The sequence below is a fragment of the Mobula birostris genome, chromosome 8 (assembly GCF_030028105.1).
Source record: "Mobula birostris isolate sMobBir1 chromosome 8, sMobBir1.hap1, whole genome shotgun sequence".
Classification (NCBI taxonomy): Eukaryota; Metazoa; Chordata; class Chondrichthyes; order Myliobatiformes; family Myliobatidae; genus Mobula; species Mobula birostris.
Genome location: NC_092377.1, coordinates 147,443,623 through 147,470,099, shown reverse-complemented (window position 1 = coordinate 147,470,099; position 26,477 = coordinate 147,443,623). Strand labels below are relative to the sequence as shown.

Below are 26,477 nucleotides of genomic sequence, written 5' to 3'. Positions count from 1 at the left end.
AAGCAAGGCCTTTTCACCTTTTGCATTGCTATACCTGCCATAGGCAAACCGTCTGTCCTTGTGATGGTCACCAAATGTATCCCAGAGTCGCAATGATACACTGACATCATCAACTACATCACGGGAACGTTCCAGGACCTACGGAAAACAGAACAAGTTGATTCTGTTGGTGAAATGATCTTATGGAATTTATGTACAAGATCACTAACCCTCGATCTTACGCGTTCTGCGGTATAGGGCAAGAAAATGAGCTGCAAACGCTGAAGCAATTGAGAATGATTTAAAGAAGATTTAGGCACCTCAGTAATCTTATTACACAATAGCCTCCTCCCAACAATCAATGAAGTCACGGGTACATCAGATTACATTGTGACAACAGTGGTGTAAAGGTCAAAAGAGGTTGCATATTGTATAATGATTCCTGGGATCAGACTACACCCTGAACACCACATCTAATATTGGTCGTTAAAAGACACGGGAGAAATTATGATCTGTTTTCGTGATTGATTTGAAATGTAAGATCATTGTGAAATGGAATTGGCACACAGGATGATGATTTGCTGGCCTCTGAGGTGTAACGTGTGTATGCAGACTAGCAGAGCCTAGGAGTGGAATCATTCACTGCGAAATCCATGTTTGACACAGTTGCTGCAAACTGAGCATGCATGTATGCTGAGGAAGCCAAGCTGCGTATCATTGAATATAAGAGGGTAGTGCAGTGGCGCAGCAGGTAGAGCTGCAGTCTCACGGCTCTGACGACAGGGTTCAATCCTGACCTCTGACGCTGTTTGGCATTTGTAAGTTCTCTTTGCGACTGTGTGGGTTTTCACTAGGTGCTCCAGCTTCCTCCCACACCCTGAAGATGTGCAGGTCGCTAGGATGATTAGCCATTGCAATCCGTGTGAGGAGCTGAGAGGAATAAAACTGGAGTCGTGTATGATTGATGTCACTCGATGTTTGATGATCTGTGCAGGATCAGTGGGCTGAAGGGCCTGTTTCTGTGTTGTATATGATTCTAAGACTTCAAATGGGATGAAGGCAGCCAGCAGAAAGGAAGTTATGGGGCCTGTCCTTATTCAAGTTGCTTTTGGTCAGCATGCAACTGGTTGGTCATCATTAGTTGTAATGCTTCCATGGTCAAAGGAAGACTTGTTCTTTATAGGTGGGGTGGGAAGGTGGAGTGATGAAGGAGCTTCCTACAGCTCTGATCTTCCCTCAAAAATTCACCTCCACTACTGCAACGCAGTGCATCAATCTTTGTCAGACCAGTAACAGCCACCTCAGGAATCCTGTATCAGCCTCGCCCAAAAGAGCGGGACATCAGAAATGTAGGTTTAGGATTGTGAAACATAGTGTGCTTACTATATGTTCCCATGCTTAAAACCTGTGATTTACTCTCCGCAGCCCAACGAGAAACAATGTCACTCTGATGCACAAAGCCATCTGGTATGTTTTCTCACATGCCAAAAACATTCAAGCCCTGCATCTTAACGAAAGAAAAACTAAGGACGATTTGCAGTGTGAAAAGGCTGAGGGGAGAAGAAAATGTTGAAATAACAACTTGGAGAGGAGCTGTCCAAGAAGCATCGTTTCAGAGATGTGGAAGATAGCTTATCGGAAAAATTACTTTATGATCTTTAGTATTATTATTTTATGTCAACCTGAAAGGGCAGGTGAGGGTAGACTGACTCAGTACAACACCCAATCAGGGAGTCAACATGTTGCATTCCTTCGCTGCCAATGTGTCACCTTTATATTACATGCTCAAATTTCTAGACCTTGGACTAAACCTACGACCACCGGAACCTGGCGATAGTGCCACAGGCATTCTCACTGTTTTTTAAGTCTGCCTCTCTCAGATCTCTTTTTGATCCAAACACATCAACTAGCTTTCATGTTTGTGCAAAACAGCAGAATGGTTGATGATATTTATGTTTTGTAGTTACTTAAGAATAAATTCTGAACACATTCCCTCATCAGACCTGAAATGACTTATTAAAATGATATGAAGATATTGTGTATAGTCTTGGATTACAACCAAGGAAACGAAGATTAAAATCCTGTGATGGCTAAATCTGATGAAATATTAATTCTGCTACTCTGTGAGCTGCTAGTTATTTCCAGCCTTTTCTGTTACAATATAACATTCACAAGAGGCACAGTATTTAGCTTTGGTTTACCAGTCATTTGTATACAACAAATAAAATTCATCAGAGCTGCACGTCTGCTAAAACCTAACTGAATCCAGTTGGATGTAATCAGAAAAGGGAGCTTGCTGCCTCTACCTGCTTGGACCTTCGACATGACCAACTCCTCAGGGAAACACGCACAACTCCTGGAACACTCAAGATGCTAGAATGTGGAACATGTAACAGTGCAGCTTCCGAGACAGGCACTTCAGCCCACGGTGTTTGTGCCCGCCATGCTGCCAATTTAAACTAATCCCAGTTTGGCCTCCATCCCTCCATTCCCTGCTTGTTCATGCGCCTGTTTAAATGCCTTTTAAACCAATGCCAGTTCCATTTGATTCAAACATTTTAATGTTAATTATAGCCCAAGCTCATTTAAATTAAACCCTTTTTTTTTCTCTCCCCATTCCATTATCACTTTGACTTGACCGTGTGCCTACATTTTGTCAGGCTCTCTGTTAAACATCAACTAATGAGACAACACTGATTGTGGCTACTGACCCTACTTGTCCCTGTGTCAGATTGGCAGAATCCACTCAACAACTGAAATGTAAGCAAAAAGGCTGAAAATACTCAACAGGTAGGGCAGCATCAAAGCGGAGAGAAATAGGCTAACCTCTCACCTGGTTGATATCTTACCATAACTGGAAAATGTTATTGATGTAATAACTTTTAGGCAAGTGCAGTGCAGGGAAAGGCAGGGAAGGCATGAAGGAAAAGTCTGTGATAGGATAGAGAACTCTTAATTACACAAGGAATGATGGTGCAAGTGGGAATCAGACAATAACAAAAACAAAAGGACAGTGTAGTCTGGAAGAAGGAAAAGTGATCTGGCTGATCGGTGCAGGATCCTGAAAGGGATTGATAGAGTGGGTGCCAAGAAACTCCTTCCCCAATCTGGATAACTCAGAGCAGGGGTGATATAGTCACTGGAGAAAGGGCCATACATTTAAAGCAAATGATTCAGAGGAATTTCTTTGTTCAGATCATTGTAAAGCTTAATAATTCTCCACACTAATGGGCTATAGAAGGTCAGCATACAGTATATTCATGACCTAGTCCAATGGGTGATTAGAATCCAGAGGGATCTTGAGCTATTGAGACTGAGAGGCAAGATGGTCACCATAATAGTTGAATAGCAGAGTAGGATGAAGGGTCTGTGGGTGACTCTTCCTCCTATTTTTTAATATTTATTTTCCTTATAGGATGATACTAGAGGTGGCGTAAATATAGCCATTAACAATACCTGCCTTCTTAAAAAAAACAAAGGCAGGTTAATTCAGTTCCATGTTCAGCCCGCAGGATTGCAAAGTACTCATATGGAAGAAATTGTGCTTCACCTTGAGCTTTAGCTGATGCGTCATAGCATTGTATGTAAGCATTGCTGTATTTACATTGTGGATTCTTATGTTCAATTACAAGCTTCATAAGATTTATGAAAGGTGCATTTTGCAGTCAACTGGGATTGACCTTGCTTAGGCTGAAACACACAATAATAAAGTGCATCTATTTCTTACCTCTTGGCAGACCCGGTACTGGTCAATAGCCCAGACTGTTGGTACATGTGTCGCCAGTAGCTGGTATTGAGTCAAGGTGGCATTACATGCTCTCGCACAGATAAGCCTGGTCTTTCCAACTGCATTGTCACCCACAACCACACATTTGATTGTTTCTACGTTTGGCCTTTCGTAGTCCATATCTCTATCCATCAACTGTAGGCTAGACACAATGAAAAGAATAGTCAGATTAAAAAAAATGTACCAAAATGGAAAGTTCAACGTAATATTTTTTCTATGTTCCTGAAGGCTGAAGGTCGTTTGGCTAATGATGGCTGTGTTGGCTGTTGGAGCAATGTGGGTCTCAGTCTCTTGTTCTGCTTTACACTCATGTTGTTCTTAAGTTGTGCACATGAGCAGGGGCAAATTACAATACCTCCCATTCTGATATGTCTCTCCCAGTGGCCACACATTTTAATTCCACATCCCATCCCCATTCTGATATGTCTATTCATGCCCTCCTCTACTGTCAAGATGAAGCCACACTCAGGTTGGAGGAACAACACCTTATATTCCGTCTGGGTAGCCTCCAACTTGATGGCATGAACATTGACTTCTCTAACTTCCGTTAATGCCCCACTTCCCCTTCATACCCCATCCATCATTCATTTATTATCATTATTATTATTTTTATACTTTTTTCCCTTTTTTTTCTCTCTCTCTTTTTTCTCCCTCTGTCCCTCTCACTATAACTCCTTGCCCATCCTCTGGGTTCCCCCCCACTTTCTTTCCCCCTAGGCCTCCCGTCCCATGATCCTCTCCCTTCTCCAGCCTCGTATCCCTTTTGCCAATCAACTTTTCAGCTCTTAGCTCCATCCTTCCCCCTCCTGTCTTCTCCTATCATTTCGGATCTCCCCCTCCTCCTCCCACTTTCAAATCTCTTACTATCTCTTCTTTCAGTTAGTCCTGACGAAGGATCTCGGCCCGAAACGTCGACTGTACCTCTTCCTATAGACGCTGCCTGGCCTGCTGCGTTCACCAGCATTTTTTGTGTGTGTTGCTTACAATACTCTAGGTGGTGTGAGAATAAAGAGAAACTCTGGTGTGTCCCAGATTACAACAGTGACTGTATTTGGCATTAAATTCTGTAGAGTTCAGAAGAATGAAAGAAGAATTCATCAAAACATAAAAAATGATTAAAAATGGTCTTACAGCGTGGGGGGGGGGGTGGATTTCCCTTGGTTGAGGAGTCTAGCAGTAGGAGGTATAGTTTCAGACAAGGAATAGACAATTTAGGATGGAGAGTCAGTCACTCAGAGGACCCTTGGAATTTTCTACATCTTAGGGTAACGTAAACACAGGGATTGTGACTGACTGATTTCACAGGATTTGGGGAATCTGACACAATGGAGATAGTGCTGAATCTGGGACAATGGAGAAGATCAAGTGTGGTTTTAACAAATTGTGAAGCAGGTTTGCAGAGTGGAACAATCTTTCTCTGCTCATTTTTATATTCTTATGTAATGTACTTCGTTTGTTTGCTTTGTGCCGTTTTATCATGACGTGGGCGATCATGGTCTTTTCATGATTGTGATTGTTCTTGGCAACTTTTTCGACAGAAGTGGCTTGCCAATGGCTTCTTCTGGGCAGTCTTTGCAGGATGGGTGACTCCGGCCATAATCAATATGCCTCGGGGATTATCTGCCTGGCATCAGTGGTCACATAACCAGGACTTGTGATTTGCACCAGCTGCTCCCCTGGCTTCATGTGACCCTGATCGGGGGACTAAGCAGGTGCTACACCTTGCCCAAGGGTGACCTGCAGGAAGGCCTTACACCTCCTTTGGTAGAGACAGATCTCCATGCCACCACCCACACAATGTACCTAATTGTCTGTAAAAATGCCGGGACCTTTTTTTACAAAATACACAACACACAAAAAGCCAATTAAGTTATCTTACAAATAAAGTTTTCTCACAGCTATAATGCAGTTCACAAATAGTCATTCACCCTCAAAGCATGGAGGTCTTTTAGTTAACCTGAACAATACATAGAGTTAACGTGTAGATTTATTGCACATTGGTCTGTGGGAACACTGCATCAATAATATCACAGGAGTGATTATACCATTTTATGAATATCTCTACACACAGCAGAGACATTAGCAATCCTTTCAAACCGGGAAAAAATCATTTCTTCTCATAAATAATACTTCAAATGCTCTATAATAAATGAAACTGGAAAGCTCAGAAATCCAGAAAAAAGAAAACTTGTTTATCATCTTACAATTATAAAATGGCTTCATCATTAATCATGAATTTACTGTATTTCAATCCTTCTATTAGTGCAATTGTTTTACAGCGCCAGCGATCATTCGATTGGGGTTCAACTCCCGCCACTGCTTGTAAGCAGTTTGCACATTCTCCCTGTGAATGCATGGTTTCCTCCGGGTGCTCTGGTTTTCTCCCATACTCTAAAGCTGTTACGGGTTGGGGTTAATGAGTGGTGGGCATGCTTCCTTGGTGCTAGAAGTGTGCCAACACCAGTGGGCTGCCCCCAACAAGGTCCTCGGACTGTCTTGGTCATTGACACGAAATGGTGCATTTCACTGCATGCTTTGATGTACACGTGATAAATAAAGCTAACCTGATCTTTAATCATTAATGCAGGAACATTTCTCCAACACAATGTTACATCCCCTCACTGAGTATAGGACTGATTCTGTCTATTCCTTTTAATGGATATACAATGAGAAGATCATTCCATCTCGCCACCGCTTTGCTCACTACAGTACAAGTTACAGAACAACTGAGAAGTGCAATCAGCTCCTCAGCCGACTCTTCCAACAGATGGCTGAAGATCAGGATTCCTCACTGCTGGATGCCACAGTGTTCAGGCAAATGATTGGGAGCAAGGACCTTCTGTGGCCCAGCAGACTCAGCTCGTCCTTGGCTGAACTCGCCAAGCCACACCGTGAGGTCCCATCCACTGGTTTCTGATATTTACAACCTACTTAGCCCAGAGCATTAGAGGCAAAGTTACGGATGTACGACTTGATGTTTGGCAAAGGCTGGAATCTCCGTTACTTCCATGGAGTTTTAATCAGTAAGCTTAGACTTCAAGTTCTATTCCAAGGAATTCAACTAAAATTGTAGGCTGACAATCTAGCAGCCTATGAAAGGGTGATGAATTATCAAAGGGATTGCTAATCTGAGGCCTCACATTCCACTGTCAATGTACGTATATGTCACCATATACAAACCCAAGATTAAATTTCTCGCAGGCATTCACAGTATAATAAAAAAATTACAATAGATTCAATGAAAAACAACAGACAAAGACAGACAGACAATCAATGTGCTAAACAGGACAATCTGTGCAAATACAAAAACAAACAGTGTGAGAGCATTATCTCATTTCTGGTTGTGAGTGCTTGCTGTTGTGTTTACCACATCAGAATAGTAACTACACTTTAGTAACTACACTATAAAGTGCTGAAAGGCCCAAGGTTATGAATGGCACTCTATAAGTACAAGATCTTCTAACTCAATCACAGGGGAATTGGTAGAAAATCCTCAAAATTGTTTATGTTTCTGCTCTCCTTCTATGTCAGGAGCTGCGGCATTAGAGACACCTGGTCTAGGAAGGGCATCTACCTTTGCAATATGAATAAGGCGGAGTAAAGCATTAAGAAGGCAGAGCAAATACAAGTCTTCCCACCAGGATTATGCCGACTCGGATTCCAGAAACGTAATCAACCCATCTCCGCTGTCATCTATTTTTCATGTCACTGAATGCAATTCCAAAGGCTATAATAGGTGTGATCTATTTAAGGCTTAGCCAGGGACTGGGAAACTGGAGCGCAGTTGAATTTATTCTGCACACCACATATTGCAGATCTAATTTCAGTTGCATTAGGCTGGGGCACTAAAAGGCTTTCAGTTATTATGTCACGCTGCATCCATGATGTTACAAAAGGCTATGGAACAACAAGAAATGCCGTGACAAAAACAAGGAATGCTGGACGCTCAGCAGATCAGGCAGCCTCTTTGGAGAGAGAGATAAACAGGGCTATTGTTCCAGATCTGAGATTATTCATTAGAGTTAGTTTTTTTGTGAATACTGCAATAGTCTAAGATCAAGGCCTGAGCATTTTGGACTAAATCACTATAAAGAAGCCACTGCATCTCCACAATTTTTTGTTGGCTGAGATGCCAGCATTCCTTTGCTGAAGCTTCCGAGTTTGGGCCAATCCAACAGATCCCAGTATATAGGGATGTGACTTCCCATGTTGTACTGAATGATTGCTGAAGGTCATACAACCATATAGTGATAAAACGTGAAAATTGGCCATTCAGCCCAACTTGTCCATGGAGACCAAGATTACCATTTGGTCCCATTTGCCCGTTTGTCCCATATCCTTGTAAACCTTTGCTATCCATCTACCTGTCCAGCTTGCTTTTAAATACTGTTATAATACCTTCCCAACCACTTCGTCTGGGAGCTCATTCCATATACGCACCACCCTCTTGGTGAAGAAGTTGCCCCTCAGGTCCCTTTTAGACCGATGCCCTTTTGTTTTTGATTCCATTTCCCTGGGAATAAATGGGCTTACCCTATCTCTGCCCTTCATGACAGTATCCACTTCTATAAGGCCACATTTCAGTCTCCTACATTCCAAGGAATAATGTCCTAGCCTGTTGAACCTCTACATATAACTCAAGTCCTTGAACCCTAGCAACGTTCCTTTAAATCTTCTTTTCACTCTTTCTTGCTTAATGATGCATTTCCTAAAGCATGGCAGCCAGAACTTCAAATGTGGCCTTATCAACACCTTGTACAGCTATAACTGGTACTCAATATTTTGACCAATGAAGGCAAGCGTGCCATGTCTGCCTATGACACCACTTTCAGTACACTTTGCACCTTTAGTCCAAGATCCCGCTGCTCAACAAAACCCAAGGCCTTACTGTTCATTGTAAAAATCCTGCCCTGGTCTGACTTCCAAAAATGCAACACCTTGCACTTATTTCGGGCCAGCAGAAAGTCTTGAATGATACCGTACAGTGAGTCCGACCTCACACATCATGAAAACTCTAGAGAGGCTGGTCCTAGCTCACCTCTGACCTCTGGTCAGGTCAGCCCTCGATTCCCTGCAGTTTGCCTACCAGGAGCACATTGGAATTGATGATGCCATCGTCTACCTGCTGAACAGAGCCTACTCCCACTTGGATAAGCAGAGCAACACTCTGAGCACTGGTTTTGATTTCTCAAGTGTCTTCAATACCACGCAGCCCTCATGGCTGGGGGAAAAGCTCCGTTCAATGCAGGTTGGTACTTCCATTGTATCCTGGATAATGGACTACCTGACTGTCAGACCACAGTTTGTGCGGCTTCAGAGCTGTGTGTCACACATGGCTATAAGCAGTACTGGGGCCACACAGTGGACTGTATTGGCTCCCTTCCTGTTTACTCTGTATACCTCGGACCTTAGATACAACACTGACTCATGTCTTCTGCAGAAATTCTCTGATGACCCAACAATAGCTGGGTGTATAAAGGGAGGATGGGAGGATGAATACAGAGCCCTGGTGGAGGACTTTCTCAAATGGTGCAAGCTGAGTCATCTGCAGCACAACATCAGTAAGACAAAGGAGACAGTGATGGACTAAGCCTGCATTGCTCCCTGTTACTATTGATGGTGAGGATGTAGAAGTGGTGAGGACCTACAAGTACCTGAGGTTGCAGCTGGATGACAGACTTGAATGGAACACCAATGCAGAGGCTGTGTACACAAAGGGCCAGAGTTGCCTCTACTTCCTGGGGAGACTGAGGTCCTTTGGAGTACGCAGGCCTCTCCTTCACTTGTTCTACCAGTCCATTGTCACCAGTACAATTTTCTATGCGGTGGTGTGCTGTGGCAATGGCATCAACACGAGTGATACCAACAGGCTCAATAAACTGATTAGGAAGGCTGGCTCTGTTATAGGAGTCAAACTGGCCACACTGGAGGCTGTGGTAGAACAAAGGACCCGACAGAAAATCCTGGCAATTCCGGACAATGTTTCTCGCCCTCTGCATGCCACCCCAGCAGAACAGAGGAGCACTTTTAGTAATAGACTAAGACAACTGCACTGCTCCGAAGAGTGCTATACCAGGTCATTCTTGCCCTTGGCCATTATAGCCAATAATGAGTCAACCTATAGCTGGGGAAGTAATGACCCACTCCTGTTAGACTGTTTGAGATAATTTTTAAAAAATTCTTTCTTACTTCTCTTGTAATGTTTGTATATCTGTGCACTTGTAATGCTACTGTGACACTGTAATTTCCTTTGGGATCAATAATCTATCTATCCGAATTGACCACCATTGGTTGTTTCTCAACCCACTGACCTAGCTGATCAAGATCCTCCTGTAAATTTTGATTACTTTTTTCACTGGCTACACTACTAACTACTTCAGTGTCATCTGCAAATTTACTAACCATGTCTTGTATACCCTTATCTAAAATAATTTATGATTTTATAATATTAAAATACTAAATGACAATGGGTCCTTCACCAATCCCTGGAGCACACCGCTTGTGACTACCTCCAAAGCAAAAAGCAAACTTCTCCCATTCTAACCTTCCAGACTAGCATTCCATACGGCATCTTGTCAAAAGCCTTGCTAGAGTCCATACAGACATCCAGTGCCCTGCCTTCATCAATTTTCTCAGTTACTCCAACAAGTGTTGATAGCTGAAGAAAATAAACATACTATTGTGCATCCTTGATTTGTCTCACACACACACACACACACACACACACTTGCTTGTTACTTTCTGACTGATAGATTTGCATATATTTAATTCTATCACTTCAGTATGAAGACGATGCTATAATTTTAAAATAATGTGTTTAAGCTAATGAAAATTAGATGAAGAGTACCACAAAATTAGAACTGAACAGCTGACGGTAATCAGGCACTCGAGATATCACCAAAGAAGAAAGAGCCCACCACAACACATTTCTAATCAGAGTTGGGGACTTCATTCATTCAGGCTTGTTTGAGGAAATGCCTACCCAATGCCTACCCATCAGTATGTAACCTGCAGCACCAAGGGCTCCCACCACACTGAACCACTGCTAAACTACGACAAGGAATGCTTACCGCTCCATGATCAGACTGTATTTCAAGAAATCTGATCACTTACCTGTCCTTCTCCTACCTGCATACAGAGGCTAAAGAGCACGGCTCCAGAGGTAAGGAAGATAAAGAGATGGTCATGGGGAGGTGGAGGAGTTGCTATGGGATTGCTGAGAGTTGGTGGCCTGGGCCGTGTTCAAGGACTCGTCCGGTGGGGGGGGGGGGGCTGAACGAAAACACCACGGTTGTCATTGCATGCAAGTGCAATTATGAAGAAGACATGGGAGCCCCTCTACTTCCTTTTAAGCAACACACATCAAAGTTGCTTGAATTTCCAGCATCTGCAGAATTCCTCGTGTCTACTTCCTTTTATTTTCTTTTGTGTTTCCACAGATTGTTGTCTTTTGCACATTGGTTATTTGTTCATCCTGTTGGGTGAGGTCTTTCAGTGATCCTATTAAGTTTCTTGGAATTACTGAGTATGCCCATAAAAAAATGGGTTGTATATGGTGACATATATATACTTTGAACTCCTAACATACAAGAGATTAAAACTGCCACACCTTTAATATATTTAAAACCCTCATGTAAATAGATATTAAAAGTAGATCAATTAATTTCAAAGCAAGATACTGCAGAGTCTATAAATCTGAAACAGAAACAATGTAATTATTTAAAATTAAATTAAAGGCATCCGTTAGTCTTGCGAGACCATGGATCTGCGCCTGGAAAGTCTTCACTCTCCAGAGCACAGGCCTGGGCAAGGTTATATGGAAGACCAGCAGTTGTCCATGCTGCAAGTCCCCCCTCTCCACGACACCAATGTTGTCCAATTAGGACCCACACAGCTTGGCACCAGTGTCGTCGCAGAACAAAGTATGTTTAAGCGCCTTGCTCAAGGACACAACACGTTCCCTCGGCTGGGGCTCGAACTCACGACCTTCAGGTAGCTTGTCCAATGCCTTAACCACTTGGCCACGCGCCCACTACTATTTAAACTGGTGAATATAAAAATCAGTAAGACAGACATCAACAATTTGAGCATTAGCCAATGATGGCGATTTGAAAAGCAATGGTTTGTAGGCTTGAAATTCTTATTTATCAGTTTTTGATGCCAGGAGAAGCTGGATAAAACAAATCAGTTCTGAGTTATTTATTTTTTACTTCAGGAGATGGCAAGTATGGCTTCAGTACCCAGAACCGGAGGTCTGTGGGAATTTGGAAGTCAAGCCCTGAGGCACTCTGTGGTAGTAGTAGGCCAATGATTCTGGAGGTCAGGTTGGCTGAGGACCAAAGGTCAAACCCATGACTGGCAAGTCCTGGGGTCAAGGCCTGAAGGTCAAACTGTGATTGGTGAGTCCTGGGGTTGAAGTCCAAAGGTCACCTCTGCGATTAGCCAGTCCAGGGGTCAAGCCCCAAAGGTCAAACCCATGATTACTGAGTCCTGGGGCCGAGACCCAGAACTCAGCAATCATGCGTTTGACCTTCATGGAAATCTGGAGGGCATAACTAAAGGTCGAAGTGAGTCTGGAGATGGAAAGCCCAAAAGTCCTAAGACCCAACTTGGCGAGTCTGGAGGCAGAGGGTGAGTCTGGTCTACGGACTGAAGGTTGGAGGCCCGATGTTTGTAAGTCTGGGAGTCTGGGCCAGAGACTGGAAGTTGGAGGCTCAATGTTTCAGGGTCCAGGGCCAAGGGCTGTATGCCTGGAGGTAGCCTGTCCAGGGGTTGGAGGCCTGTGTGTGAGGGTGGAGAAGGACCTAATTTGCTGTTGTGGTCTTATTTTGATCTGTTTTTGCTGTTGCTGCTTGTGTTGTTCTGTGTTGAGTGTAGTGTTGGGCATGTTAGTTGGCACAGGAATGTGTGGCGACACTTGCAGGCTGGCCCCAACACATCCTTGGGTGATGGATCACTTCAAATAGTCATAAATTACATCACAGTACATGCCGATCAAGGATAAGGACGTTAGTTCGCAACCTGAGTGAACAAATTTGGTTTTAAATGACAATTCATTGGGACTTTTTTTAAACATATAGTTCACAATTTCATAACCAGCTAAACTTAAACTGCTAAAATGGAATTTGAATTTACTTATTCATCTCCTCCTTTGGACCACTAGTCCAAAAGCATAACCAATTATATTGGTACCATTGACAGTAATTATCACAAGCAGTACGCACCGGAAAAAAGACTCGAGGATAATCAAGAATTAAGATACTCATTGCTTCATTGATACTATTCATTGCAACCAAGATTCAAAACAGTTAAGTTTACTTAATCTGAATCATCAAGATATATCCACTTATCAATTTTGGTGCATCAATGCACATCCGTAAACATTTTAACCAGAAGATACTCATACACTCATCAGCAGATACATTAGAAACCAAAGCAAGGGATATTAATGGGTCCTACAACCCAGCAAAACCACTCCAGTACTCAGTGAGATACCTGTTTAATCTTTACATCACTTTAACACCGACTTTACATGAAGTCTGTCTCATCACAAGACAAAGGAGCAGAAGTAGGCCATTTGGCCCATCGAGTCTGCTCCGCAAACTCTGCTCATGGGTCAGCTAATTCTGCCCATTTGTTGTTGTTCCTTTCTGAGCCTTATGCTGCATCGGGTGGCAACCTTGCCACTTCCTTAGCGTTTTTGTCTGTTTTTATGAGGCGAGTTGCCAGATCGATGCTCAATCCAGCATGGATGGAAAGCGTGTAAGGAGCCGGCCAGATTCGAACTCAGGACCATTCACCTCGAAGTCCAGAGCGGTTGCCTCTATGCCACCTGCCAGCTAATTCTGCTAAGTCCAATATTATATGTAGGAATGGCCACACAGGAGTAAAAAATTCTTCCTCGTAAACTCCAACAACCATTCTAATTCCTTGTTGTAATTATATATATATATATATATATATATATTTTTTTTTTTTTTTTTTTTTTTAAAACCAGATTCAAATTGTGCAGAAATACATTGACTTTCATTTCTTCCAATGTATCTTTCAATCTCTGGATAAGGCAATAACTGCACAGCAAACCATTTCTGGAATTTGAGCACAGTAGGAGCCCATTTACAGGATCACAAGATCATAAATGGAGCAATATAGTTGCAATCTTTCGTCAAACAACAATATTCTTGTTTTACATTAGAATGGAGGCTCGACACATTTACCCTCCTTTGAGATTTTAATACTCTTCCTTCCAAATGAGCTGAGATCAGCCAATCCAGAACAAATGCAATTTTGAGCCCGTCCACATCCTCGTTGTCTCTGTGATGCACAAGCCTGGGCAATACAATACGAAGAGCAAGCTGTTGCCGATGCAGCAGGCTAACCTCTGACAAATGCAAAGGAACGGCAGAGACTGATATAGTTTGGCATGAATGACATTACAGGAGTTGCCAATCAGAGTTGAATTCAACGTTCAGCATTAGAGACTCCAGCTCTGTTTTTTTCCTGGGTTTACTCCCAAAGCCTTCCCCATGAGTGGGAATAGCCTTAAGGTTTGAGATCAGCTTTCCTTTTCCTAGGTAGGCCAACAAACACAACTGATGAGCCCCATCTGCCTGAGGTGACCGGTTTTGAGATGCCAGTAATCTTACGATCCTGTTAATGGGCTCCCACATTGTTAGATTTAGATTATGAAGACACGCAGTCCTCTTTTATTGTCATTTAGTAATGCATGCATTAAGAAATGATACAATATTTCCTCCGGTGTGATATCACAAAACACAGGACAGACCAAGACTGAAAAAACTGACAAAACCACATAATTATAACATATAGTTACAACGGTGCAACAATACCATAACTTGATGAAGAACAGTCCATGAGCACAGTAAAAAGTTCAAAGTCTCTCAAATGTCCCACATCTCACGTAGACGGGAGAAGGAAGAAAAACTCTCCCTGCCATGCTCGACCACAGTCCGACTCTGAGTCGTCTGAAAACTTCGAGCCTCCGATCAGCTCTCCGACACCGAGTACCGAGCACCATCTCTATCCAAACGATACGACCTCAATCTCGGTCGCCAACAGCAGGCAAAGCTGGGGATTTTGAGGCCTTCCTTCCGGAAGATTCTCGGTCACACAGTAACAACAGCAGCGGACCTGCGTTTCAGAAATTTCTCCGGATGTTCCTCTGTGCTTTCACGTCCGCCTCCATCAAATCAGAATTGTCCACAGCCCCTATTTAACGGATACGATATCATTTTCACCAGAGGGCTGTGCACGCGCGGCGCGCTGCTCTCTCCTCCTCCCGCCATAAAGTTCCCAAAACGATTTGCCATGCAGTCATGAGGTGGAAGATACATTGGAAGGAATAAGAATCAGTGTATTTCTGGATAATTTGAATCTGGTAAAAATATAGAGATACAGCTAAGAGTTGGAACGTTAGTTGGAGTTTATGAAGAAAGAAATTTTTACTCCAGGGAGACCATTTCTATAAATAGCATGTCTCTTTACCGAAAGGAGGGCTGGGCAGAACGAGCTAGTCAATGCCCTGTCCCTGCCCCTTCTCCTGTCAGTAGAAACAGTTCCACCGCCTTTATAGCTAAGTCACACATGATGGCCAGGAGCTGGACATGGTTGTCAAAAGCTATTTGCAATGCATGCCATTGGGAGCATTTAATAGGTAGTGAGGGCTTATCCCCACTACCTCCCCTGGCTTTGTCTACCTAAGGGAACCAAATGCTATTTATTAAAAAATAACACAGTATAGGGGTAATTACTTTTCATGGTAGGCATTATCAAATGGATTATACCAATAACCTTGCTAATGATTGTCGTAGAACTAAATATCAAGAGGTCATTATGATGGATTCTCTGTGAATGTCGTCCCCTTTCTGTTGTCACCCAAATTAAATTCCTCCTCTTCGGATCCCTATATACCTAGAGCTGTGGCTTGCATTTTTTTCCCCGAAAATAGTACCTTATCCTTGAGTGGTTTAACTGTGATTCCTGTTAATAAACCACATACATTCAGGTCTGAAAACTGTAGTCATTTTACAATTTCTCTTTACCACTGATCTACAGGTGATATGGAGCAAACAACTATCTCAGTTCCAGCATGAAATGTGCGACACCAAAAGAAGAGTTTCCATTTTGTGTTAAACGTGGACATTTGCAACTGCAAGTTATACCATAATCAAAATGCTGGGAGTTAAAACAAAGTCTACTTTTCGCAAAAGAGTAGCTGGTGGCATGCATAAGCTTCCATTTATGTAGCAACTTTCTCTAGCTTTTGAAAAATGCCAGAGCTGGTCAAGGGCCCAGTGAAATTGCCTGGCCCTCATACCACCAGAGTAGAATGGCACGGTAGTGTAGTGGTTAGCACAACGCTTTACAGTATAGGTGACCTGGGTTCCCACCGCTGCCCGTAAGGAATTTGTGCATTCTCCCCATGACTGTGTGGGTTTCCTCCCACAGTCCAAAGATGTATCAGTTGGTAGGTTAATTGGCCATTATAAACTGACCTGTGATTAGGCCAGGGTTCATTTGGGGATTGCTGGGTGGCATGGCTCAAAAGGCCTGAAAAGCCTATTCCGTACTGTATCCCAATAAATAAATAAATGTTTTGTGGGTGAATGGGGTGGGGATGAGGCTGGGGTTGGTCACTGAAAATTTCTTTAATCCTATTTCCACTCTTGGCTAAAATTAAGTCTTTCAGGATTTTTGTTGGTTTACCAGTGATCTGATCTCAGTGGCAAGGCTACAAATATTTATCCATCCTCTAATATGTCTAAAACAGATGGTCTAGTCGTTAACTTTATAGGACTTCCTGGAAGCTTCACTGTGCTTAAACCGGCTGTAGTTCTTCCCCCATCAATAGTGATGGATCAAAAACAAAACCTCATCTTAAGCACACCGAGACATTCTGTATATTAAAGGCGTTATATTAATGGAAGTTAAATCAGGTAAGGATCCAACTTTCAGCTCAAAGTGGAAACGCTCAGCAGGTTGGGTAGTTGCCATGGAGAGAACAAATTTTCAGCACTCTTATCAGCCTTAAAAACATTACAGATGTCTTAATGGTACAGGGAACAGGGAGTACTGCAAAGCATTGGAGTTGGATGCCTGGAAAATCATATAGTTACAAGATGAAGTGCTTGTCCTTTGGTTTCTAATAAGTTGAATTGGAAACGCAAGTAAGAAATGAAGGAGGGAAGGAAACAGGAAATGGGAAAGTCTGTCAACAACACAAGTTTACCCACTTTTATTTTTTTTTAAATCAGAACACAAGTGTTTCTTTTAAATTATGTAAAAAAAATGCCATGGTTGTTGTACTTCAGGCACTTAAAATGATAATTTTTTAAAAAGCTTCATTGGTTAAATTGAATGGGTTGTGAATTAATTAAGAGGAGAATATATTCTGATAGACATGGTATGAGTACATATCTGAAGGGTCAGAGAGTCATATCTTTCCCACTGATTTAGAATCAGAATCAGGTTTGATATCACTGGCATGTGCCGTGAAATTTGTTAACTGAGCAGCAGCAGTACAATGCAACACATGATACTACAGAAAGAAAAAAAAAGTAAATTAATTAGTGAATTATATATGTACATAAAATAGCTCTGGTGGAAGTAAATGTTTCCTGAATAGTAGTATCGGGCTAAGTTAGTTTTAATTTAACGTTGCGTGTGTAGGAGCAGCACTCTGTGGTGCAGGAATCAATAATGGGTGACAGTCCCTGGCTTTGTCTCGTTGCTTTTCAAACCCAATGTGCCATATCCCACACAACAAGGCCATGACAGCAAAAAGTTTGACTTTAAACACACCAAGCAAAAACTGCACTAGAGTTTCGAGGCTTTGCCTAGTCCATCTTGTCTCATATGACACGCTCACCAACTCAAGGATCAGACTGATTAATCTTTGCTGCATTTCCCCTATTAGAGGCGGATTGGGCATGAGACGAGAAGGGAGGCCAATTCCATCATCAAAGAACTTCTTTGGACCCCTAAAGAGCGGACAAAATGCAGGAGACCAAAGGCAACTTCGTACTACACTGTAGAGGCAGAAATGAACCACATCTGGGGCACCAAAGAGAAGACGGCCAAGGACAGACAGAGATGGAGGTCCCTTATTGCTGCCCTAAATGCCAGGGGCATAACAGGCAGTTAATATTTCCTCTACCGAAGCAGCCCAAAACTGTACACTACCCTCACCAAATTTAGAGCAACACTGCACAATTCCCAGTCCCATGGCTGCTCCATCTGGTGCATTAGGTTAAGATAATTTCCAATGCAGTGAGAAAATGAAGGCCACTGTTTACGTAATAAATCCTCAGGCTGAAACTCACTGCAGGACTAAGCAAAAGTGGCAGCACATGGCTTCACTTCGACCACAATGAATATGAAACACACAAAATCTCAGCAGGGCCATTATGCTGATTTCCATTTCCAGAATCACCACATCTGTGCCAAGTCATCCCAATAAATCAATATAGTTTTGAATATTGATTTCAGTAAAACATTTGCAAAAATATCATTTAAATGTCTATTTGAAAAACTATGGCTGAAGATTCCAACATTATGCTTTCACACTTTTTCAAACACAAGTTTACTTTGCAATTATTCCTGCTTGATATTTTGAGTGAAATGTTTGATTCAGGACACAACTTGTGACGGAGCAAGGAGCCAGCGTCTGTAAAGCTATTTTTAGATTTGATTTGGTGCAGAGTAGAAGAATATTCATATCTTGTCTTCTGTTATGAAGTAACACGTCAAAGGCAGTAACACTCATCATTTGACTGAAGAAATTTCTACTCATTTCAGTTCTAAGTAGCCGACCACTTACATCAAGACTACCTCTTAGCCTTAGGGTCCCAAGTGTTAAGAAACAAAATCCCATGGAATCCTCTAATAATCTTGTACATTTTAATGAGGTCATTTCTCATTTTTCTAAAGTCTCTAGAGCAATGTTTCCTCTATATTTTTTTACAGCTGTGTGGACCAACCATTGCCCTGAGCAGGAATTTTTTTTAAAAAACACGGCTTGAAAACTGCTTGACAGTTTAATAAAACATTACATAAAGAAAATTCCAGCTGCGCGGCCACAAACGCTATGTGCACAGGAACATTTTAGTTACTGCACGGCCACGCACCCACGCAGTTTAGAGGGAACAGTGCTCTAGAGAATAGAGAACCAACCTGTTCAATCTCTTCTCATCTGACAGCCTTGCCATCCAGGCTCCAAGTTTGGTGAATCTTCATTGTGATCTCTCTACAGCAAGTATATCCTTTTTTTTAGGTTAAAATAATCCCCAATGCTGTGAGCAAATGAGAACAACCATTTACGTAACAAGTCCCAGGCCTAAGAATGACTGTGCTGCTAAATGTATTTAGGGAACACAAGTGATTTACCACATGGTCATATAAATAATTCAGTGGCCTCACACTTGCAGTTTATAACCCAGCTCTATAGACACCAACTTTCCAAAATAGCTTCCTACGCTTTGACTTACTACAGACAGGTTTATCACATATTGATTGCAAAAAAAAAATTAAGTTATTCAGTATTTACTCATTATGCAAATTATGATCATTAAACAAAAGTGAGAGACTTATAGGGATCAACTCTGGGAATTTACTTGCCTGCATGGATGCAAAGTATTCATTATCTGAAAATAATTGGTTGAAATAAAACACTTGTTACATTTCAGCTGAATACTGATTGCAGTCTTCATCCGATATCAAATATTTAATTAATTTATTCATTGAGATACAGCACTGAGTAGGCCTTTCAAGGCACACCGCCCAGCAGCGGCCCCCCCACCCCCGACTTCACCCTGACCTAATCACTGGACTATTTACAATGACTAATTAACCTACCAATAGATACTCCTCTGGACTGTGGGAGGAAACTGGAGCACCTGGAGGAAACCCACGCGGTCATGCGGAGAATGTACAAACTGCTTACAGGCAGCAGCTGGAATTGAACCTGGGTCGCCTGTGTGGTAAAGCATTGTGCTAACCACTGCGCTACTGTGCCACCCAACTGTTCTGTGGCTCTGAGATATTAGATAATATTAGGCGTATATAAAAATATTAGACATGGAAAAATCATAAGGGCATAATTGTCAGTGAATGATATATTTTCAGTAGGATGCCGTGCACAATTCTGATTTGATGGAGACAGACGTGAGAAGGCACAGAGGAACATCTGGAGAAATTTCTGAAATGCCCAGTTCGCTGCCGCTGCTACTGTGCGATCAAGAATCTCAGGAGGGAAGGCCCCAAAATCCCCGGCTTTGCCTGCTGCTGGCGACTGAGGCTGAGATCGAAGCGTTCGGCAGAGATGATGCTCAGTACTTGGTGTTGGAGGGCTGATCAGAGCTCGAAGTTTTCGGACGACTCAGAGTTGGACTGTGGTCGGGCATGGCAGGGAGAGTTTTCTTCCTTCTCCCGTCTGCGTGAGATGTGGGACTTTCGAGAGACTTTGAACTTTTTTACTGTGCCATGGCCTGTTCTTCATCAAGTTATGGTATTGTTGCACTGTTGTAACTATATGTTATAATTATGTGGTTTTTGTTAGTTTTTCAGTCTTGGTCTGTCCTGTGTTTCTGTGATATCACACCGGAGGAATATTGTATCATTTCTTGATGCATGCATTACTAAATGACAATAAAAGAGGACTGCGTGTCCTCATAATCTAATCTAATTGTCAGTCTTCCTCCCAGGGAAAGGGAATCAACAACTAGAGTGCAGATGTTTAAGGTGACAAAGGAAAGATTTTAAAAGATTTCCTCATGCTGAGTGTTGCATACATATATAATGAGCTGCCAGAGAAGGAGGCTGAAGCATTACGATAACAACATTTAAAAGACACTTGGACAGGTATTTGGAGATGAAAGATCTAGACCGGGTTCAAATTTGAGCATACAGGACCTGCTTTGATGGGCAACTTGGTCAGCAGGGGGATGAGTTGGGCTGAAGGCTGCTTGCATACTGCGTGACTCCATGTCTAGGTGGTGGAGTTTAACTGGACTCAACCACCCGAACAGTACTATAACACTGAGGAATATGTCTGGACTCTTTCAATTTTGCTTTTCATATCCTGTGTTTTTCGCATGTTTTCCTTTTGTTGCCATTTGCGCAATTTCTGGGGTTTTTTTGTGCGTGGGGGGGGGATTTGATGTTTTTCTTTGAATGGGTTCCATAGCTGTCTTTGTTTCGTGGCTGTCTGTGCAGAAGACGAATACTGTATACATACTTTGATAATAAATGTATTTTGAATCTTTGAATACTTCTTCATTCATTGATACTATTGAGTCACGTTCTGAGATCTTGCTCTTCCTAAAACGGCTTGTGCATTCTCCGTACTACAACCATATCTACATATCACTGACTAGAAAGCACTCAGGGGTGGGTGTTCAGAGGTCATGAATGTCACAGTAGAAATGCAATGTTTTCCAGTTTATTTGCCTTTTCAGTACTAAAGCCATTCTGAGCATTCTTCTCAATTATCTATTAAATCTTGCTTAGCATTGAAAACAACCTACTTCATACCTTATTAGAATCAAGGTGCTACCTTGACATACATCTGAAGCAAGTTCCACACTATGTTTCATTCTCTTAATACTTGAAAGTGTGGTTGGTAAATACAACCCCCTCTGGCATAAACTAGCACATGGTAAAGTGGAGGGGGGGGGAATGGAGAAATGTTGTTTAGTGACAGGAATTGGCACAGCCATAATGTTTGTTCACTCCTAATACTCTCTGGTAAAATTTCCACAGCCCACTTCAGGCACACAATTACAGCATTTCCATTCCACTAATTCCCACTAATGGAACCAATATTTTCAGAGAATTAACGGGGATAGGATGGGAAAACAATGCCAATCTCCTCATATCTGCAACATTAACATAATAGACATGTAGGAACAGGGACAACTCTGAAGACTCCGGTTTAACCTTAACCTAATTGCACGACAATTTACAATGTCCAATTAGCCTACCTGGTACGTCTTTGGACCCGGAGAAAAACCCACACATTCCACAGGGAGGACGTACAAAAACTCCTTACAGTGGACACTGAGATTAAACTCTGAACTCCGACACCTTGAGCTGTAATAGCATCATGCTAATCACTATGGCGTTTCCTATTTAATTACAGACTGACTTCATCTGCCTTGCACTCTTTAGTTTAGAAGCTCATTTTATGCCCGAAATTCCAGTAAATTGGTATGACTCAAACTTTCAAGAAGCATTTGAATTTATGTTTTGAACTTAATCCTCAAGGAATACTTATTCATTAAATTTACAATGGAATTTTTTTTTGTGGCAGCAGTTGAATAACCACCTGTTAAATCATGTACTAAACCTGTTCTAATCCAATAATGGAACTAAAAAACTCCGGATGCTGCAAACCTGAAACAAAAACCCAGAAAACTACTCAGCAAGTGAGGCATTCGTGGAGAGGAAAAAGGAGTTAATAAGGTTTATAATCCTCAAGACCATAAGACATAGGCCATTTGGCCCATCGAATCTGCTCCACCATTCCATCATGGCTGATTTATCATTCCTCTCAACCCCATCCATCTGCCTTCTCCCAGTAACTTTTGATACTCTAATCAATCCAGAACCTATCAACTTCTGCTTTAAATATACTCAATGACTTGGCCTCCACCAACTGCCTGTGGCAATGAATACACTGTCCTCCTTACCTCTGTTATAAATGGATATTCTTCTGTTCTGAGGCTGAACCCTCTAGTCCACGACTCCCCCACTATAGGAAACATCCTGTCTGCATCCACTCTGTCTAGGTTTTTCAACTTTTGATAGGTTTCAATGAGATCCCCACTCAATCTTCTAAACTTCAGTGAGTACAAACCAGGGCTATCAAAGGCTCCCCATACATTAACTACTTCATTCCCAGGGTCGTTCTTGCGAACCTCCTCCAGGCCCTCTTAAATACCAGCACATCTTTTCTTAGATCAGCAGTCTAAAACTGCTCACAATACTTCAAGTGCAGTTTGATCAATGCATTATAAGGTCTCAGCATTACATCTTTGCTTTTATATTCTAGTCCTCTCAAATGAATAGCAACACACACTAAATGTTGGAGGAACTCAGCAAGCCAAGCAGCATCTACAGAAAAGAGTAAACAGTTGACATTTTCGGCTGACAACCTTCTTCAGGACCGAAGGATACTCTCAAATGAACGCTAACATTGCACTTGCCTTCTATACCACTGACTAAGCCTGAAAGTTAATCTTTAGGGAACCCTGCATGTGGACTCCCAAACTTTGTACCTTTGATTTTCCCCCACTTATAAAATAGTTCACGCCTTTATTCTTTCTAACAAAGTGCATGACTGTACACGTCCCTACACTATACTCCATCTGCCACTTCTTTACCCATTCTCCAAATCGAATTCCTTCTGCTTCCTCAACAATACCTGCCCCTCCTCCTATTTTCATATCGTCCGCAAACTTGGCCACGTCCCAATAATTGACATACAACAGGGTCAGAACTCCACCTGACATATGCAAGCAGCAATAAGTAAAGCAGACAAACTATACTGCATTTTGTCAGGGATTGGTCACGTTATTTAAGAGATCCGGAGATAGCCTTTTAAAGTCACAACCTGAGCAATAGTATAGCAGTTTGTAGGTGACTAGCAGATTTAACAGCAGGTCGAATCAACCCTACCCTGAATTAGTACACCCTTCGATTCTACTTATGAGTCATAGTTATGTATGGACGTTCAGGCTCTAAATTGCATTACTCGTGATAATTTTCCCACATAACTAAGGACCCTTCAAAAGTATTATTAATCTCTCCGGCAAGTCTCAGGCTGATATGTAAGATATTCTTCCCGAAGTAGCCAACACGAAAGAGGTTCGCAGTTCAAAACTGTATGAACGGGTCCGACATGCGTAGGATTGATACAGGAGTTACACTCGTGCAAGAAAAATTATAGACCAAGAGAACTTAAGTGGCCAATGCGTCGTATCCAGCAGGACATCGTATTCATCACTCGTGTCTCCTGTCCGGCACTTGGTACTTGGGATAAGTCCTGGCCAGGAGATGTGAACCAAATATTCTAGAATGAACTAAGAACAGATACCGTACCCACTCCGCCGATGTCTGTTTCCAGGACAACCAGCCCAACTTAGCCACTGGTGCGCTTGGCCAGACTCTTGACAATGGCAACAAACACACACACACGCCTCCAAATATAGAAACGGGTAAAAATATCCGAAATATAATGAAATTCACAACGCACCGTTTTTGTAAGTAAATCTTCCCTCAATGAGGAAGTAGATCCCTCTCTGCTCCTTGTTCTTCAGAGATTCGGAGGCATCTTAGTCATTGTATCCACTTGAAGAGCGTATCAATTAAAAATAAATAGTTCGACATCGTAACTAAATGAATGTTTACGCTATTAAGCAAAAACATAAAAACGTTCGCACAACAAAACAGAAACGGGATGGAGAATCAGTATAACCGCTGAGAAAATCATGCTTCCGCAAAAATAAGAAACCCTGTCTATAAATATTGGACGTAGATGTAATATCAGGTTAAAAAAAACTGGAAAATGAGTCTTCCGCTAATTCGGCTCACGCTGCAGCTATTATTCCATTCATAAAAATAAAATGATTCTGCAGCGAACACAATGCAAGTTGCAGGAAAGAGCAGCGCCCGCCTTCTCGGACCCTTGCTATTGGCTCAATCACCTCCCCACCTACCCGGACGTCACAATAGTTTTGCCCACAATCGAACTCTCAATTGGATCTTCGCTGATGCCAATCATATGACGTACTTTAGCACAGGAAGGGTAGGACCTTCCGAACAACGCCTCAACTGAGAAGCCGGCGTGAGATGTAAACGACCCAGAAACCAACGTGTTTCACTGAAAGGCGAGGGAAGCAGGCGAATGTTCTTTACAACTGCATTTCATCGATTGCTTCCAGGTGGTTCTTGAAAATAATAGTTTATCGAAGGGGACGCATTTTTCTCAAAGTATTAAAATTACTTTTGTCATTTTTCTATGACTGCAATTATTCTTTATAATTTATTTCTTGTCGGTGAGAAGCAGACAAATCATGTTTTTGAGGAGTAAAGTGTTTTCTTAAACTACTGTAACATTTAAACAAAGCAAACCACCTTCCCATAATTGTTATTCCCTCTGCACCTACAATTTCTAGAAATTTTCCCTTTTCTTCAAAATATTAACTTTTTAACGACATCGGAGCACAAAGAATCGTCTGTGATTGTTGTTGGACAGTTATGGTATTGCTGACTTTCACGTTTGGCTTCCCTTTTGGGGCGGTGCGAAAGCTATTTTACTTGAAACCGATAAAAGTACTTTTGAAGTTCATTTTGCGGATGATATGTTATGGATAGTGTAGGAGACTTGGCAAAGAATGCGGCACGATAGCGATCAGTTGCAGATATGTGCTGAGAAATAGCAGATGGAGTTGAACCCAGATAAATGTGAGGTGTTGCACCTTGGTAGGTCAAATAAAGGGGGAAAGTGCTGGGCAAGATCCTAACTGTGTTGCTGAACAGAGAGATCGAAGTCCGTAGCTCTATGAAAGTGAAGAAGGCTTATGGAATGCTTGCTTTTATTAATTGAGGCATTGAGTTCAAACGTCAGGAGGTTATGTTACTGTACCACTTAATAAAACTCTGTTAGGCCACATCTGGAGTATTGCATACAGTTATGTCGCCCTATTACATCTGCGGGGAGGATGTTGAGGCCTTGGAGAGGCTGCAGAAGAGGTTTCCCAGGATGCTGCCTGGTTTAGAGGGCACGTGCTATTAGGAGAGGCTGGATAAACTTTGGTTGTTTACTCAGCAGCTGAGGGGAGATCTGATAGAGGTTTACAAGGTTATGAGAGGCACAGATAGAGTGGACGGAGAGTATTCGTTTCCCAGGGTTGAAATGTATGTATTGAAGGTGTATGGGGGGTGGGTTCAAAAGGCATGTGAGGGGTAAGTTTTTTACTAAGAGCGGTGGATGCCTGGAATGAGCTGCCTGGTTTGGTGGAGGCAAGTACACTGGAGGATTTTAAGAGATGTTTGGATAGGCACATGGGTCGTAAGGAAGATGGGGGGATATGGACATGGTGTAGGTATGAGAGATTAGTGCTTTTGTTTTGCTTTTTGGCTGGTTTGGCACAACATTGCGGGCCAAATGGCCTGTTCCTGTTCTCTGCTTTATGTTCTATTGTCACAGTTGCAGGATTGCTCAAGAGAGAAATATTGACCATTACATGGGGGGGGGGGAGATAACTCCAGTGGAATACTGTCATTGGATCCAGCTGAGAAAGGAAGTCGTCAATAAAAGATGACACGTCTGGCAGTGGAGTTCTTGCCCCGCGCTGCCACTGGAACTTAACCTAGATTTTCATGCTCACGTTTTGAGTGTGAGACTTGAATCAAGAGTCCCACTGAGCCAAAACTGACAATGGAAGTGAGAACATGTAATTTTTAAAAGTGTTAATATTGTGACTGCATTGCATGTGGGAAGGGAGGACAAATGGAAATACATTCAGGGTTTGCTCAGATGACTTTTATATAACGTTTGGAAGCCAGAGATGTCAGTGTGCTACCTATAGTAAACAAAATGTTGGAAGTACACAGCATGTCAGACATAATTCCAATCATTGACATCAGGCCTGTGGCAATGAATCTCTGGCTGACTGGGTCTTTTGCAGCT

At 42.2% G+C, this 26,477-nt stretch overlaps 1 protein-coding gene across 4 annotated transcripts in view; it reads right to left on the bottom strand.

Annotated features, from left to right (window-relative positions):
• Window positions 1-24,430, bottom strand: part of LOC140201814 (rho-related BTB domain-containing protein 2-like) — a 90,835-nt gene extending 66,405 nt beyond the window's left edge. For 2 of the 4 annotated variants that reach the window (XM_072266505.1, XM_072266508.1), the window contains exons 1-3: window positions 18,959-19,094; window positions 3,707-3,908; window positions 35-138 (exon numbers count right to left, since the gene is read on the bottom strand). In XM_072266505.1, coding sequence (XP_072122606.1) covers window positions 35-138; window positions 3,707-3,908; window positions 18,959-18,993 — 341 coding nt within the window. In that variant the 5' untranslated portion in view covers window positions 18,994-19,094. Of the gene's footprint in view, window positions 1-34; window positions 139-3,706; window positions 3,909-18,958; window positions 19,095-24,038 lie in introns of those variants that run through there. The other 2 variants (XM_072266506.1, XM_072266507.1) reach the window with 2 other exon arrangements.
• Between the last annotated feature and the right edge of the window lie 2,047 nt (window positions 24,431-26,477).